General features: G+C 45.6%; 1 protein-coding gene across 2 annotated transcripts in view; it reads right to left on the minus strand.

Annotated features, from left to right (window-relative positions):
- The window catches only part of LOC117349038 (ATPase family AAA domain-containing protein 3), a 108,789-nt gene that overhangs the window by 44,593 nt on the left and 48,028 nt on the right, over nucleotides 1-16,168 (minus strand). For both annotated transcript variants that reach the window (XM_033921922.1, XM_033921921.1), the window contains 3 exons: nucleotides 13,817-13,873; nucleotides 9,405-9,530; nucleotides 907-1,031 (listed from right to left, as the gene is read on the minus strand). In XM_033921922.1, coding sequence (XP_033777813.1) covers nucleotides 907-1,031; nucleotides 9,405-9,530; nucleotides 13,817-13,873 — 308 coding nt within the window. The remainder of the gene's footprint in view (nucleotides 1-906; nucleotides 1,032-9,404; nucleotides 9,531-13,816; nucleotides 13,874-16,168) is intronic.

The following is a 16,168-nucleotide window of genomic DNA, read 5'->3' on the forward strand; positions in this document are numbered from 1 at the left end:
CGTGCTAAACCCGCACTACGTGGCTAGAACTAACGCCAGCTCAATGCTGGCGTTAGCATCTAACATGCTAAAACCACTATCGCAGCTTAGTAAAAAGAGCCCCAAGTTCACCAGATTTTGTATTATGTTGCGCCAGTATGTTTGTTTTCAGGAGATGTTTAAGATATGTCGACCAGGGAGAGGTTGAGGTTGGCAGAGGTTAGCGAGTTGAAAGCACACTATGCAGATACTACAGCCTCTACGTTATCAATAGCTGGAGTGAAACTATGGAATGCCTTGCCAGGTCAAATGACATCTTTGTACAGAATGTGCTAGCTTTAAAAGATTATTGAAGACACAGTTATTTGTTGAAGCATTCAAGGAATACAAGATCTAGGGGGCATGCATACTAAATAATAAATTTAAAACAGACCAGAGAACATATTTCCTCATTCAATGTGTCATTAAACTTCGGAAATCATTGTCAGAGAACATGGTAAAAAGTTAGCTTAGCAGGGATTATAAAAAGGTTTGGATAATTTCCTGAATAAAAAAATTCTATCAGTCATTATTAACATGGACTTGGGAAAATCCATGGCTTGTTTCTAGAATAAGTAGCATAAAATCTGTCTACTCTTTTGAGATCTTGCAAAGTTTGTGCTCTGGATTGGCCACTGTTGGAAACAGGATACTGAGCGTGATGGACCTTCAGTCTGTCCCAGTATTGCAAGGCTTATGTTCCTAGGATCTGAAAATACCACAAAAACTGGCAAAAGGAACATCTGTGTTATGAAGTTCTCTGTTTACATCTTCATCCATAGTCTTTTTTTACCAAGAAGCACAACAAAAATTTACAAAACGAAAAAAAAAAATAAAAAATTCCTCAGAGTACAATATAGAGGAACTGATCATCAATAAGATGCTTACCCTCTTCCACTAGTATTTGCCCAGTCAAACGTCTTGTGCATAGCAGTAACACCTTCCCGCCCCATAGGGGCGACATCACCACCTGTCATGATGGCATAGTCCATACCAGAATGCATGGCAAGTTTCTAGGGGAGAAGGATAAAACAAAATAAAATTTCTCTTACTATTGCTTCTCCAACAAACACTCCCATGAGGCATGCTTTAAACAGTGTACAGGTGCTAAATGTCTGTGGCAAGACCACAGCTTGGTACAAATACCGTGTTTCCCCATGTATAGGCTGCGGCCTATACACTGATTTTGCAAACCGGCTTTGTGGGTGTGGCTTAAATGAGGCGGCCTGTCTTACAATAATCATCCTCCCTAGCAGGTAAACACCTCCCTCGCTGGACAGCTGCCGGCTGCCTCCTCCAATCATAATGTGCAGGACAGGAGCAATGTTTTCGATCTTAAGCCTCGCCCCGCACCACTTCCTGAATGGCTGCCGTCATGAGAACTGACGGCAGACATTCAGGAAACGGCGCTGGGTGAGGCCTGAGATCAAAAACATCGCTCCTAACCTGCACAGCGTGATTGGAGGAGGCAGCTGTCCAGCGAGGGAGGTATTTAAAGGGGGGGAAAGATGATGCAGCTTATCTACGATTTTAAAATGTACATTGGGATTTCCTGTGGCCTATACATGGGGAAATACGGTAGTACTTCATCAAATCAACTGAGCAGGAGAATTGCTAACCAGCTTCCAGATTGTTGCTGTACTGCAGAATCTGCAATAAAGATTGCAAACAAGGATGTGGCTTGATTTAGCATAATGGATAATTCTTTTTTATACTCCTTAATCTGTTCACAGTATAGAGCAGGGGTAGGGAACTCCGGTCCTCGAGAACCGTAATCCAGTCGGGTTTTCAGGATTTCCCCAATGAATATGCATTGAAAGCAGTGCATGCAAATAGATCTCATGCATATTCATTGGGGAAATCCTGAAAACCCAACTGGATTACGGCTCTCGAGGACCGGAGTTCCCTACCCCTGGTATAGAGCCTTCCCACTTGCAGCTCCCTGTGACTCTGGGCAAGTCACTTAACCTGCCACTGACTCAGGTGCAAATAAGTACCTGTATACAATATGTCAAACCACTTTGATTATAATCCCATCCTTTTATAAATAAATAAATAAAATTCCAAGTTCTCTGTACTTGGCAAGACATACAACTGTCTGCTGGCTTTGTGCAGAGCTGGGCACACAATCAAAACATTATAATTAAAAAAAAAATTATTTCAATCACACAATTGCACATATTCTCAAGTCCAAGAAAACTGCATCAGGAAAATAACCCCCCCTTTTTTTATTTTAACAAAGCCATGCTAGCGTCTGCCGTGTGGCAAAATCCCCAAAGCCCTTTAAATCCCTATAGATTTCGGGGCACTTACCGCAGTAGCCGGTGAATCACATTTTATAAAAGGAGAGAGGGGAGGGGGGGGGGAGTTAACTGAAATTTACTTAAACACCAGTCAAGTTATGATCTCACTAGAAATCAGACCCTGAAACTAAAGTATATCTATCGTGCCGCGACTTTTTATCACGTGCTAACCCCTGCGCTAGCCGAAAAACTACCGCCTGCTCGAGAGGAGCTGGTAGCGGCTAGCGCGGCTGGCAGTTTAGCACGTGATATTACACGCGTTAAATGGGTGACGCGGCTTCGTAAAAGGAGCCCTTAATTTCAGGGTATATTTAACCAAGAGACACCTAGGCACCCCACTTGTACGTGATTCCTCACACCTATAGAGAATGAGAATTTATGTAACTCTGGGACTTTGTACATTGAAATTGACAGCTGTGATGGCTTTTAAAAAATACAGTGGTACCTTGGTTTACGAGCATAATTCGTTCCAGAAGCATGCTCGTAAACCAAAATACTCGTATATCAAAGCGAGTTTCCCATAGGAAATAATGGAAACTCGCTTTGGTATGTTCCCTCCCCCCGAGGCCAGCGGCACTGCTCTATCCCCCCCCCCCCGAGAACCGGCATTGCTTCCCCTGAAGGCCCCCCTGCGATCCGGCACCCTCCCCTCCGCGATCCGGCACCCCTCCGCCGTGATTCGGCACCCCCCCGACACTTTTTACTGTCACCTTGGCACCGGCATGTCCTGTGCGTTGGTGCCGGTGCCCGAGGTTCGACCTCCTCTTCTTGCTGGACCTTGAGCATCTGCGCATGCTCAAAGCCTGCGAGTTCACATTCTCTCCGAGAATCTCGGAGAGAGCGTGAACTCGCAGGCCTTGAGCATGCGCAGATGCTCAAGGCCCAGCAAGAAGAGGAGGAGGCCGATCTTTGGGCACCGGCACCAATGCACAGGACATGCCGGTGCCGAAGCCCAGATGACAGTAAGAAGCAGCGGGGGAGGGGGGTGCGTGCCGAATCGAGGCGGGGGGGGGGGTGCCGGATCGCGTGGAGCACCGCTCGCAAATCGAGGCATGCTCGGTTTCCGAGGCGCCGATTTTGCAAAATGTTTTGCTCGTCTTGCAAAACACTCGCAAACCGGTGCACTCGTAAACCGAGGTACCACTGTATATTGGACTCATCCGCAGCCCATTCCCATGCATGTTAACCGTTTCACTTTACTGCGAGTGATTATACAAAAAAAAAAAAAATCTTAATTAGAGGCTTACTAAATCAGTGGCCTCCTACAACAATCTGCTGAGAATCCTTATATGAACCTTCTAGTAACAGCAAAAGCAATTAATCAGTAAAGGTTTTGTCATTTGATATCAATTATTTACTAGGTGGGGGACACTCTGCATGCAGAAAGCATATCAAGGAGCTTGTAAAGCCAACTGAAACCATTTCAATTGATTTGGTTACTAGGGGCTGGAAATCTTTTTTTTTACATTTTTATCTTGTAAAAATTTCACACTACCAAAGCCCTCATCTTTAGGGATAAAAAGGAAGGAAGATTTGTGACATTTAAGATTTTGCATCTACTCTACTCAGATCAACCATGAAAATAAGGAAAAGAAGGAGCAAAGAAAAAACTCTGTTAAAACAGTCAATTGCTGATATTCTGGGCTACCAGAACCAAGTCTGCCTTACGGAGGGGTCCTTTTACAAAGGCGCGCTAAGCGTTTTAGCGTGTGTTTAGCGTGCACTAAATGCCAACGCGTCCATAGAATAACATGCATTTAGCGTGTGGTTAGCGCGCGCTAAAAACCATAGCGCACCTTTGTAAAAAGGACTCTGAATGCTCTCTTTAATATACAGTGATGTCAAGTGCAGCTCTAGTCTCAATGGGCAACTGGTTTCCTAAAATGAAATATCTGGGCCTCTCCCAAAAACATTAACACACATCGACAGTTTATCTTCTCCGTCACAGCGCCCCAAACATGGAATTCCCTCCCCATTTATTTAAGGGAAGAGCGCCTTCTTGACAGATTCAAGAACAAGTTAATATGCTTTCTTTTTGAAGATGCATTTTTGACTGTTAGTAAGATAGATTAGGATCTTTTAACAAATTTTATTTTTTTGACTTATTTCAAGTCTTCCGCTTTTACCCTCCCTGTTGTTTTTTCCTTATTTCTCTTATCTACTATCAACAATCGTATTTCTTTCCCCTTTTATCGGTATGTTCTGTCTGGTTAGTCCAAATTTTTTTTTCTGTCCCCCCTGAAATTTGTAATTTTAATTTTTGTACATCGCTTAGAATTTTGAATAAACGATTACCGTATTTTCACGCATATAACGTGCGTGCTATACACGATTTTACAAACCGAGCATAATCATGCGTGTTATATGCGTGAGCGCGTTATACAATTGTTTTCTGTCTTGCTGGTGCCCTCCTCCATCTTCTTGCAGCGTTCGCTGAAAGCCGCAGCAGCGGCTTCCATGCGCCTCCTGCGGTTGGGAAACGTTCCGTCTGACGTCGTGATGTCAGAGGAACACTTCTGGGTCAGCCGCAAGAGGCACATAGGATCCGCTGCCCGCGGCTTTCAGCGAACGATGCAGGAAGATGGAGGAGGGCACCAGCAAGACAGAAAACACCGTATCACACTAGAATGAGGAGCATGCACGGCATACGTGTGGCCGCGCTATACCAAAATTTTCTTACATAAATTCCTTGTTCCCGCGCGCTATACCCGTGTGTGCGTTGTACACGTGTGCGCGTTATATGCGTGAAAATACGGTAATCAAATTTTTTTTTTCCAAATTCTTTATTCATTTTGCATCTTACAACAAGTGCACAATATTACAACATATTAAATTTTTACATATCACTTGAAATTCATTCAATTATGATTTTACATAGATAAATTTATTCCCTCCTCACCCATACTTCCCACAAGTAATTTACTTCAAAGTATCATATACATATTGTATCACTATCTATAAGATCTTAAAAAGAACTTTCTACCCTCCCCCCTCCCCCTACATATAAATACACCAGACAGGTCCTCTCTGCTTAAAGATAATAAAGAAATGTGCTTGCAAATGGGTTAGCAAAATGTTAGGGACAGTTTTGATCAAAAGCATTCAAACTAGATTTAAAGTGGTGGAAGATTAATACAGAATACTGCGAGTTGTCACGCTTACAGCCCAAGTTTGATTCCTGGGTCATGTGTCTGCTCCCAAAACTAGTTAAGATGCCATAGTAGTGATGTTCTCAAACCTGGGGAGTGGGAGGAAAGGACAAGGGGGGGGAGGGTTTCGCCAATGATTCACTGGCTTCATTCACTTGACAAACCTAGGGTCTGTAGAGAACTGTGGTCTGTGGTCCCTGACTGTGTGTGTTGGGCTGAGCTGTGACATATAAAATGGAGAAAAAGCTTTAGGCAGCTGTGAATGAAAGCAATGTAGATTTTTAAAAAGATGTACACCACTTTGTACGATTACTCAAGGAAGCTGTTTATAACTAAATATAACAACTGAGCTGAAAAGGACAAGAGAAAGCTGCTAAGAAAACCTTCTCCTCAAACGGTTTAATGAGCAGAATTATGCAGTGGTATGTGATGAAACCTGGATGAATTATATACCAAAATGAAATTACTTACCTGTAGCTGCTGTTCTCCAAGGACAACAGGGCTTAAATCCTCACATATGGGTGATGTTGCAGTCAGAGTAAGGTATGGAAGGCATTAAACTAAACTAAACCTTACGTTTATATACTGCATCATCTACATAAAGATAGAGCTCGGCACGGTTTACAGGTAAATTCAATGAGAGAAGGACATAATAATAAATTAGAGGTTATGAAGAGGATAGCTAGCTTTACATTTTAAATAGATAGCTTTACGTTTTGGAGAAAAGCCAGGTTTTCAGATGCTTTCGGAATAATTGGAATGAGCCTAGGTTCAGCAGCGGGGCAGGGAGGTTGTTCCAAAGCTCAGTGAATTTGAAGAAAAGGGAGTTCCCTAATTTACCTGAATACATGATCCCTTTTAATGAGGGAAAAGGTAATAAATATACAGTCAATCCTCGGTTTGCGAGTGTTTTGCAAGATGAGCAAAACATTCTTGCAAATTGTGACTCGCAAACCAAGTGTTGACTCCATTTGCGAGCCCTTCCCCCCCCCTGAGAACCGGCATCGCTCCCCCCGCCCGCAAATGCCCCCTGAGAACTGGCATCTCCCCCCCTCCACCTGCTCGCGAACCGGCATCCCCCGCCTGCCCAAACAGAAGCCCTTGCCCCATCTAGCACCGGCACGCAGCATCAACCCACAGGACGTGCCGGTGAACGAAGATCCTGCCTCTTGCCTGGGCTGGGCCTTGAGCATCTGCGCATGCTCAAGGTCTTCTGGCTCTCGCTCTCTCCGCGTATGTTGTAACTCATTTAGGCCACGGAAAACAAGGCCTAAATACCTGTGCCTAACTTGTGTACAGATCAGGTCCTCAACCTGGCAGCTAGGCTTCAATGCTAAGAAATGTAAGGTCATGCACCTCGGAAGCGGAAATCCATGCAGGACGTACTACTTGAACGAAGAAACTTTAACTAGGACTTCAGCAGAACGAGATTTAGGAGTAATCATCAGTGCAGACATGAAAACTGCCAATCAAGTGGCGAAGGCTTCATCTAAGGCAAGGCAGATATTGGGTTGTATCAACAGAAGTTTCGTCAGCCGAAAGCCTGAAGTCATAATGCCATTGTACAGGGCCATGGTGAGACCTCATCTGGAGTACTGTGTGCAATTCTGGAGGCCACATTACAGTAAAGATGTGCGCAGAATTGAATCGGTTCAGCGGATGGCCACCAGGATGATCTCGGGGCTCAAGGGTCTCTCGTACGAAGAGAGACTGAACAAATTGCAGCTCTACACTCTCGAGGAACGTAGGGAGAGGGGAGACATGATCGAAACATTTAAGTACCTCACGGGACGTGTCGAAGTGGAAGATGATATTTTCTTTCTCATGGGACCCTCGGCCACAAGAGGGCACCCGCTCAAACTCAGGGGCGGAAAATTTCATGGCGACACCAGAAAGTATTTCTTCACAGAGAGAGTGGTTGATCATTGGAACAAGCTTCCAGTGCAGGTGATCGAGGCAGACAGCGTGCCAGACTTTAAGAATAAATGGGATACCCATGTGGGAACCCTACGAAGGTCAAGATAAGGAAATTGGGTCATTAGGGCATAGACAGGGGGTGGGTAAGCAGAGTGGGCAGACTTGACGGGTTGTAGCCCTTTTCTGCCGTCATCTTCTATGTTTCTATGATGGGTCATTTGGCCTTTATCTGCCATCATGTTTCTATGTTTCTATAATCAGAAAGTTCTATGACATCACAATGCAGGTGTAAAGAGCCTTAGCCTATAGGAAGAGGAGATGCAAATGTTAAGAGCCTTAGCCAATAGGGAGAGGAGGAGAGAGTGGCTGCTGCAGACACCAGAAAGTATTTCTTCACAGAGAGAGTGGTTGATCATTGGAACAAGCTTCCAGTGCAGGTGATCGAGGCAGACAGCGTGCCAGACTTTAAGAATAAATGGGATATCCATGTGGGATCCCTACGAGGGTCAAGATAAGGAAATTGGGTCATTAGGGTATACACAGGGGGTGGGTAAGCAGAGTGGGCAGACTTGATGGGCTGTAGCCCTTTTCTGCCGTCATCTTCTATGTTTCTATGTTTATAACAGTGTGCCTAACTTTTAGTAATTTCCATAATCTGCTCATACTCCCCCCTTGGCCATGCCCCCCTGTTTAGATTTGCACACTAAAACTGAGTCACAGCGCTTTATAGAATGCGCCTACCAAGTTGTGTGGGTAACTTCTAATTAGTGTCAATTATAAGGTGTTAATTGGCAATTATCGGCACCTATTAAGCCTGAAACAATTGTCCCCGCAGATAACTTATGGCGGTATATATACAGAATTTGGGGAATAATGGTGTGGTTCAGATTTCAGGCACATATGGTGATGATTCATTCAAATGCATCAGTCTTCTCTAAGATGTTGACAGCCTGTATAAACACTGCCAAGTCTAAAAATCAGTGACCTTGGCGCTCGCACAGAGGCTCTCCACAGCGGCTTATGCCAGGAATAGGTGGACAAGTTAATGGTCTGGGTGCTTTACCTCCATTTGCCTTGAAATAGCTGCCTGACAAACAAAGAGTTAAGAGGAGAGCAGGAGCAGTGCAAGACAGATGGTTAAAGAGGCCATCATTTCCCAGGAAAAAGCTAATTCAGATGAAAACAGAACACATACATGTGCGCACACAGACACACATGGGTTTTTACCGCCTCTGAACAGCATTAGTGAATTATGTGCTCCTTATAATAACTTCGTTACAGTAATGTTTCCATTAGCGTAACCTGCTGTTCAGAGATTATTCACTAGATCTAGGAGGCTCTTAGCTTACTCTTGGGAGTTTACACCATTGAAAAACAGTTCAAGGATGTGAAACTTCAGTTAATGTTTCTAAGTGGGGCTGGGGGAGGCGGGATTCACTTCAGTAAGAGCAAGACATCACACAGGGCTGATGTCATCTCTTCACACTAGATAATGAACAGTAACACGGACAGATAATTTTCTACCACCTCCCACCAATACAGATAAATGTTATTAAGAAGAGAAAATGAAAGGGTGGGGGCCTCTGGCGGCAGGTCTTGCACCATCTCTGCCAAGCCAGCCCATAAAAATGGATCTAGAGCAGGGGTAGGCAATTCCGGTCGAGAGCCGAAGCCAGCTCAGGTTTTCAGGATAGCCACAATAAATATGCATGAAATAGATTTGCATCTCAAGGAGGCAGCGCTTGCAAATCCATCTCATACATATTCATTGCAGATATCCTGAAAACCTGATCGGGCTCCTGCTCTCGAGGACTGGAATTGCCTACCCTGATCTAGAGGGAAGCCTCCTGTTCCTCTGCTGGACTTCTAGTACAGGATTGCTGCACAATGGAAACAGGCCAGGTGATCATAACCACAGACAGGTCAGAGAGTGGAGTGGATAACCCTCCCATCAAAAAAAAAACCCCAACAAAACAACAACTAAGCAGCTGTTCTGTCAGAATTCTGGCAGTTTTACCTTGGCAAAGAGCGTCTTTCCAGTGCCAGGAGGCCCATACATAAGGATATTCCTGTACAAGCCTTTGTTCTTTTTCGTGTTTCTCGTTGCAATCGCAATATCTCTGACGCGCTCTTCCAATTTGGGCTATAAGAGAAGCAATACCAATAGTTACAAGTCAGAGACCTCAAACCATAAGATACAAGGTTTAAAGAGCAGTATTACCCAATCTCCTCAGACCTCAGCTTTGCTTGCTACTCTCTGGTCTGCCTGGTTTTGCCCAATGCTATTTTATTTCTCATGATTTCAAAGAGCACAGTCTCCTGGAAACCATAAAAGCATTTTATTTGGTTTTATATGATTTATTAACCATCTATTTAGGTGGTGTATATCAAGGTTAAACTGGAAGTCAGTAAATTAATTTAAGGTGTCGGTCAGTATACCTTAAATATAAATTTACCCTCCCCATATGCCTGTAAGTGATTTGAGAGCAGAGTTTTACATGCTCAAATAGAAGTTCATAAAGTTACTTCAATGTATACATGAAGAGTAGACCATCAAAAGAACTGCATATACATGCATAGGTATTTTAGGGTGGGATTAATATATATGCATGTATCTTACAACCAGTGGCATAGTAAAGGGGGGGAGCAGACCGCCCTGGGAATTATCTTGGTGGGGGTGCCGGCACCTCTCTGCCCCCCCCCCCCCAAATGCCATATTCACGCCCTCCCTTCCCTCCTCCCCGTACCTATGCCTATTTAAATCTTTGCCTGCGTGAGCAAATTCTCTGGCCTGCTGCTCGTGCTGGTCTGGCTCCCCTCTGAAATCACTTCCGAGACGCGGGGCCAGGAAGCGACATCAGAGGGAAAGCCAACGCAAGCAGCGGGCCGGAGAAGCTGCTCAAGCTGGCACATATATGCACCTGTTTTGGGGCAGATATAATTTGTGCAGTAACTTTCCAGGTGTTAGAACTATAAAAACAGGTGCAACCTAGGCACTTCCTTGCATTGGACTTCTGTAATGCTTTCTATTTAGGACTTTTGCAGGTCTGGTTGAAGGCAGACCTTCACTGCTCATGTGCTTTTTGATTCTTCAAATAACCCAACAAAGAAGCTAAATAACTATGTTTTAAATCTGTTTATTGAACTTGAAACATACACACAGGCAGAAATAAGGTGAATATGACCCAAAAGTAATGAATAAACCAGAAAGGGCATTTTTGGACTGCAGGATGTGAGGGTAATATAAGAATTGCCGCTGCTGGGTCAGACCAGTGGTCCATTTGACTTGAACTTTTAGGAGAGACTGCAGTTCAAAAGGTGGCAAATGTTCTCGTCTATTTCTATGTTTCTATGTTCTTCTTTTGGCTAGCACCATAACTAGACAAATTGATGAAATAGAAGGCGTAATTATTAGAGAGTATTAATGAGTCACCATGATATGCAATCCAGGCTGATGAGTCTACCGATGTTGACAACAAGAAAATAATGCTTGCTTTTGTTCGATATATTTTTCAGGAGGATGTGCATGAGGATATGTTATGTACATTATTGTTGCCAACCAACACCACAGCTGCAGAACTTGTCAAGTCTTTGAATGATTACATATCAAGAAAACTGAATTAGTCATTTTGGGTTGGTGTATGTATGGATGGAGCAGCTGCCATGACTGGACAGCTTTCTGGTTTTACTACTCGGATCCAAGAGATCGCGTCTGAACGCGAGTCTATGCACTTTGAGACCAAATATCTGGTCTGGACCAAATTTCTGTTATGCAAATTAACGCTGCCCGGCTATTGGTTATCAGGCTATTGGTTAATACTGTTGCAGCACTTTCTGCCATCAACAAGAACCTATGAACCATAAAGATGAACAGGTAAAGAATCAAGTTAGAAAGGTATGAGATGTGCAGTCATATGTATGAAGGGGTGCTGAAAAGTTCTCAGCCCAACCAAGAAGAGAATGACGTGGATATGGTTATCTGTAAATGTAGTAACATAGAAATTAGTTTCTTCAAATTGTCGCTTAACAAATTATACTCTTTTCGGCTACAGTGGAAAAATAATGCTCAGAATTTAGGAGGCTGGTTGGTTGGTTAGGCTGAGAACTTTTCAGCACCCCCTCGTATGTGTCATCCTTAAGATGGGAGTGAACAAGGACTGATAAGAACATTAATGCAGTCATCTCTGACAAATCCAGTATCTTTACTATAATAAGGGCCCCAGATTCTAAACCCCACTTCCTCCACAAACTACCACATCTGTGTCCATCGTAAGTGAGATTAAGCCGCCACATGAGCGAGAGAAAATGAGAACAATGAAAAATGAATTACAGTGGTGCCTCACACAACGAACTTAATTCGTTCCAGGAGCAAGTTTGTTATGCGAAAAGTTCGTTATGTGAAACGCGTTTTCCCATAACAATACATGTTAAAAAAAATAATTCGTTCTGTAGCATAAAATATGCTAAGATGACATAAAAAAAGATAAATTTTTGGTTATTATTTTTATTTAGATACATCTAAAACATAATTGTTTTTTAAAACAACACACATTTTTTAAATTTAAAGACAGACTAAGTAGAGTCTAATTTTACAGTGAGAGAGGGCAGAGTCTCAGCGGCAAAAACTGGGACTTAACTGTTCATTTTTTTTTTTTTTCTACCGTGTTTCCCCGATGATAAGGCAGGGCCATCAAATAAGACAGCCCCCCCTTTTTAGAAAAAAATGTAAAATAAGGCACCCCCCCCCGCAAATAAGCCACCCACCGATACCTGCGCTTACCCGAATCGGGTGGTACGGTGGGTGACTCCGTGTGGTCCCTGGCACCCCCGACACGATCGGGGCAAGAGGGAGCTCAAGCCCTCTTGCCCCCCCGACTCCCCGACACGATCGGGGCAAGAGGGAGCTCAAGCCCTCTTGCCCCCCCGACTCCCCGACACGATCGGGGCAAAAGGGAGCTCAAGCCCTCTTGCCCCCCCGACTCCCCGACACGATCGGGGCAAGAGGGAGCTCAAGCCCTCTTGCCCCCCCGACTCCCCGACACGATCGGGGCAAAAGGGAGCTCAAGCCCTCTTGCCCCCCCGACTCCCCGACACGATCGGGGCAAAAGGGAGCCCAAGCCCTCTTGCCCCGCCGATTCCCCAACTCCCCGACAATATCGGGCCAGGAGGGAGCCCAAGTCCTCCTGGCCACGGCGACCCCCTAACCCCACCCTGCACTACATTACGGGCAGGAGGGATCCCAGGCCCTCCTGCCCTCGACGCAAACCCCCCCTCCCCCCAACGACCGCCCCCCCCCAAGAACCTCCGACCGCCCCTCCAGCCGACCCGCGACCCCCCTGGCCGACCCCCACGACACCCCCAACCCCCTTCCCCGTACCTTTCTGTAGTTGGCCAGACAGACGGGAGGCAAACCCGCCTGTCCGGCAGGCAGCCAACGACGGAATGAGGCCGGATTGGCCCATCCGTCCCAAAGCTCCGCCTACTGGTGGGGCCTAAGGCGCCTGGGCCAATCAGAATAGGCCCGGGAGCCTTAGGTCCCTCCTGGGGGCAGGGCCTGAGGCACATGGTTGGGTTGGGCCCATGTGCCTCAGGCCCCGCCCCCAGGAGGGACCTAAGGCTCCCGGGCCTATTCTGATTGGCCCAGGCGCCTTAGGCCCCACCAGTAGGCGGAGCTTTGGGACAGATGGGCCAATCCGGCCTCATTCCGTCGTTGGCTGCCTGCCGGACAGGCGGGTTTGGCTCCCGTCTGTCCGGCCAACTACAGAAAGGTACGGGGAAGGGGGTTGGGGGTGTCGTGGGGGTCGGCCAGGGGGGTCGCGGGTCGGCTGGAGGGGCGGTCGGAGGTTCTTGGGGGGGGGCGGTCGTTGGGGGGGGGGAGGGTTTGCGTCGAGGGCAGGAGGGCCTGGGATCCTTCCTGCCCGTAATGTAGTGCAGGGTGGGGTTAGGGGGTCGCCGTGGCCAGGAGGACTTGGGCTCCCTCCTGGCCCGATATTGTCGGGGAGTTGGGGAATCGGCGGGGCAAGAGGGCTTGGGCTCCCTTTTGCCCCGATCGTGTCGGGGAGTCGGGGGGGCAAGAGGGAGCCAGGCGGAGAGAGGGCAGTTAAGCGCAGTGCCTGCGCGGAAGGATGCAGCTCGGGCGACTTCGTTGTGTGAAACGAAGTTCGTTGTAGGGAGCAAGACATAAAGTTCGTTGTGTGTAGCGTTCGCTGTGCGAGGCGTTCGTTATGCGAGGCACCACTGTAATCATCTCTGCAGATATGGATCAAATGCCCCAAGTACATAACTGGCTTCGAATTGGTTTTTATCCTTCAGTGCTTATGTTTCTACTGCATGACAGCAGATCAAATTTGAGAGACAGCCTTTGGGCTTCTAATATAACCTTCAAGCATCGTAGGTTATAGGAAAAGGTAAAAAAAATGATGCACTTACACTAAGGACAACTCCTTCCAGGGCATCTTCAGGCTTGCTAAGAAGTCGCTTGCTGACCTAGTGAAGATAACAGCATGAAAAATTAGCCCCAGATGTCTGGAAATTCCCTTCATCCAGAGTTGTTATCTCAGCTCCACAGCAAAACAAGTGACAGTAATGAGGAAAGAAGGGTACAGAAGACAGGGCTTAAGATGCATTCTTCTGTTTCTGTTTAGACACCAGAGAAAATGACACTAAATTTAAACTTCTTGAGATGGCAGAACAGCAAAGAAATTAAGGCCCACACTGTAAACCTAATATGCTGACTTGATTCCCCTAACCACCATTCACTACATGACCTGTACAAGTCATGCTCAAGCTCTTTGGCAGGGGGGGGGGAAGATACATTGGAATCAGAACTGTCTAGCAGAGGGGTGGGCAACTCCGGTCCTCGAGGGCCAGAATCCAGTAGGGTTTTCAGGATTTCCTTAATGAATATGCTTGAGATCTATTTGAATGCACTGCTTTCAATTGAGGAAATCCTGAAAACCTGACTGGATTCCGGCCCTCAAGGACCGGAGTTGCCCACCCCTGGTCTAGCATAACACATTGCACTGATGAAATATATGGGGCTGACCCAGTTGACAATGTCTTACGGCTGGACCTGACACTCCCCCCTCATGTGCTGAAGGATGGAAGTATTATTGAATAATAATAATGAGCATGCAAAGCAGCAGCTGGTAATACTGAAGACAGACAAGAGCCTGGATCCTTTTCTCAGCTAGAAAATGACACGGAGACTGGGACCTGCGATAAATTGCAGATAAATTTAAAAGTAAACTAAAAACTTTCCTTTTTAATGACGCCTTCATAATCTAACTATCTTTTAATTGACCTTTTAATAATCATGAGAATCTCTTAATAGTTATTCTTTCAAGTCTCACTTTCAATTTTTATCTTCCTTTCAAATTTTATCTTATTAAATTATTATCATTACCCTCTCCTTATGTGCCTCCCCTATATGTTTATTTAACCTTTATTTAAATTGTAACTTCTAACCTATATTTTCCTTTTGTTTCCAGTTTTGTCATATTTGTCATTAACCCTGTTAGTATTATCTACTATGATTTTATTTTTATATTGTAATTTTTATTATTATGTATATCGCTTCGAATTTAGATGAAGCGATTAATCAAATCTGTATTAAACTTGAAACTTGAATGGGGGAAAAAAACCCTAGTAAGTTTACCGTGGGTGTGGGAGCAAAGCTTTTTACCGCCCTGCAGGAGTGGTTAAAAGCATTGCTCCTGCGGTAAAAAATGTAATTGCCCTCTTTGCCTCTTCCTTCTGCCGAACCAGAAGGAGGGACTCAGAAGGAAGGCCCCAAAGCAGGCCTATGAAGTTTTTTCTTCAGTCACTAAAGCTTCTAAGATACTGATAGGCGTGAGGAAGAAGGGGAGGTAGGGAAGGAGGCATAAAGGAGTCACAGGGTTGTTTTTTTTTTTCTTTTTTAACCAAGGGGGAAAGGTGTACTGGTGCTGCTGAACTTGTAAAGGGGGGGGGGGGGGCCTGCTTGGGCTGCTGGACCCATGGGGGTGGGGGTGCTGACTGACTTATGTGCTGTTGCCATCAACCCCGGGACCTGCAGATGCAGTAGCAAGTACAATATTTATTTCTGGAGTTTGTCTGCATGGCTCTGGAAGAAAAACCTGGCATACAGGTGTTTCAAACAGAACTCAGGTACTTCAAGAGCTGGGATGGCTCTACGTGACTCTTCTTGAAGTCCAAATCATCCCAAGTTCTTCAGAAATTGGACCACTCTCAAGACTGCCAATTCACCCTCTTCCTTGGATTGGGGGGGGGGGGGGGAACCTATCAGCCAATTGTCCAAATATGGGTGTACTTGAATCCCTGCCTTATGTAGGCGCGCTGCTACCACCACCATCACCTTGGTAAGGGTATGAGGCGCTGTGGGAAGGCCAAAGGGGAGAATAAAGAATTGGAACTGCAAGTACCTCCTGTGAGCCAAAAAAAATTGAATGTGGAGAAAGGCCTCCATAAAATCAAGGGAGGCAAGAAATTCTCCAGGTGCCACTGCCACAATGACTGAATGAATGGTCTCCATGAAGAAGCATGGTACTTTCAGCGCAGCATTGACAGACTTGAGGTCCAGAAATGGCCTCCAGTCTGAGACTCTCTTTGGCACTATGAAGTATATGAAATAGTTGCCTGATCCCGAGTCTTCTTCTGGAACTGGCTCTATGGCATGGAGAGCCTTTGCACCATTACCCGGACTCTGAGGGCTCTCTCTGGCCAGCCAGCCGGAATCTTTAAAGAAGTCTAGAAGAGGGGCACACAGAACTCGATCTTGTA

The sequence above is a fragment of the Geotrypetes seraphini genome, chromosome 15, assembly GCF_902459505.1.
Source record: "Geotrypetes seraphini chromosome 15, aGeoSer1.1, whole genome shotgun sequence".
Taxonomy (NCBI): Eukaryota; Metazoa; Chordata; class Amphibia; order Gymnophiona; family Dermophiidae; genus Geotrypetes; species Geotrypetes seraphini.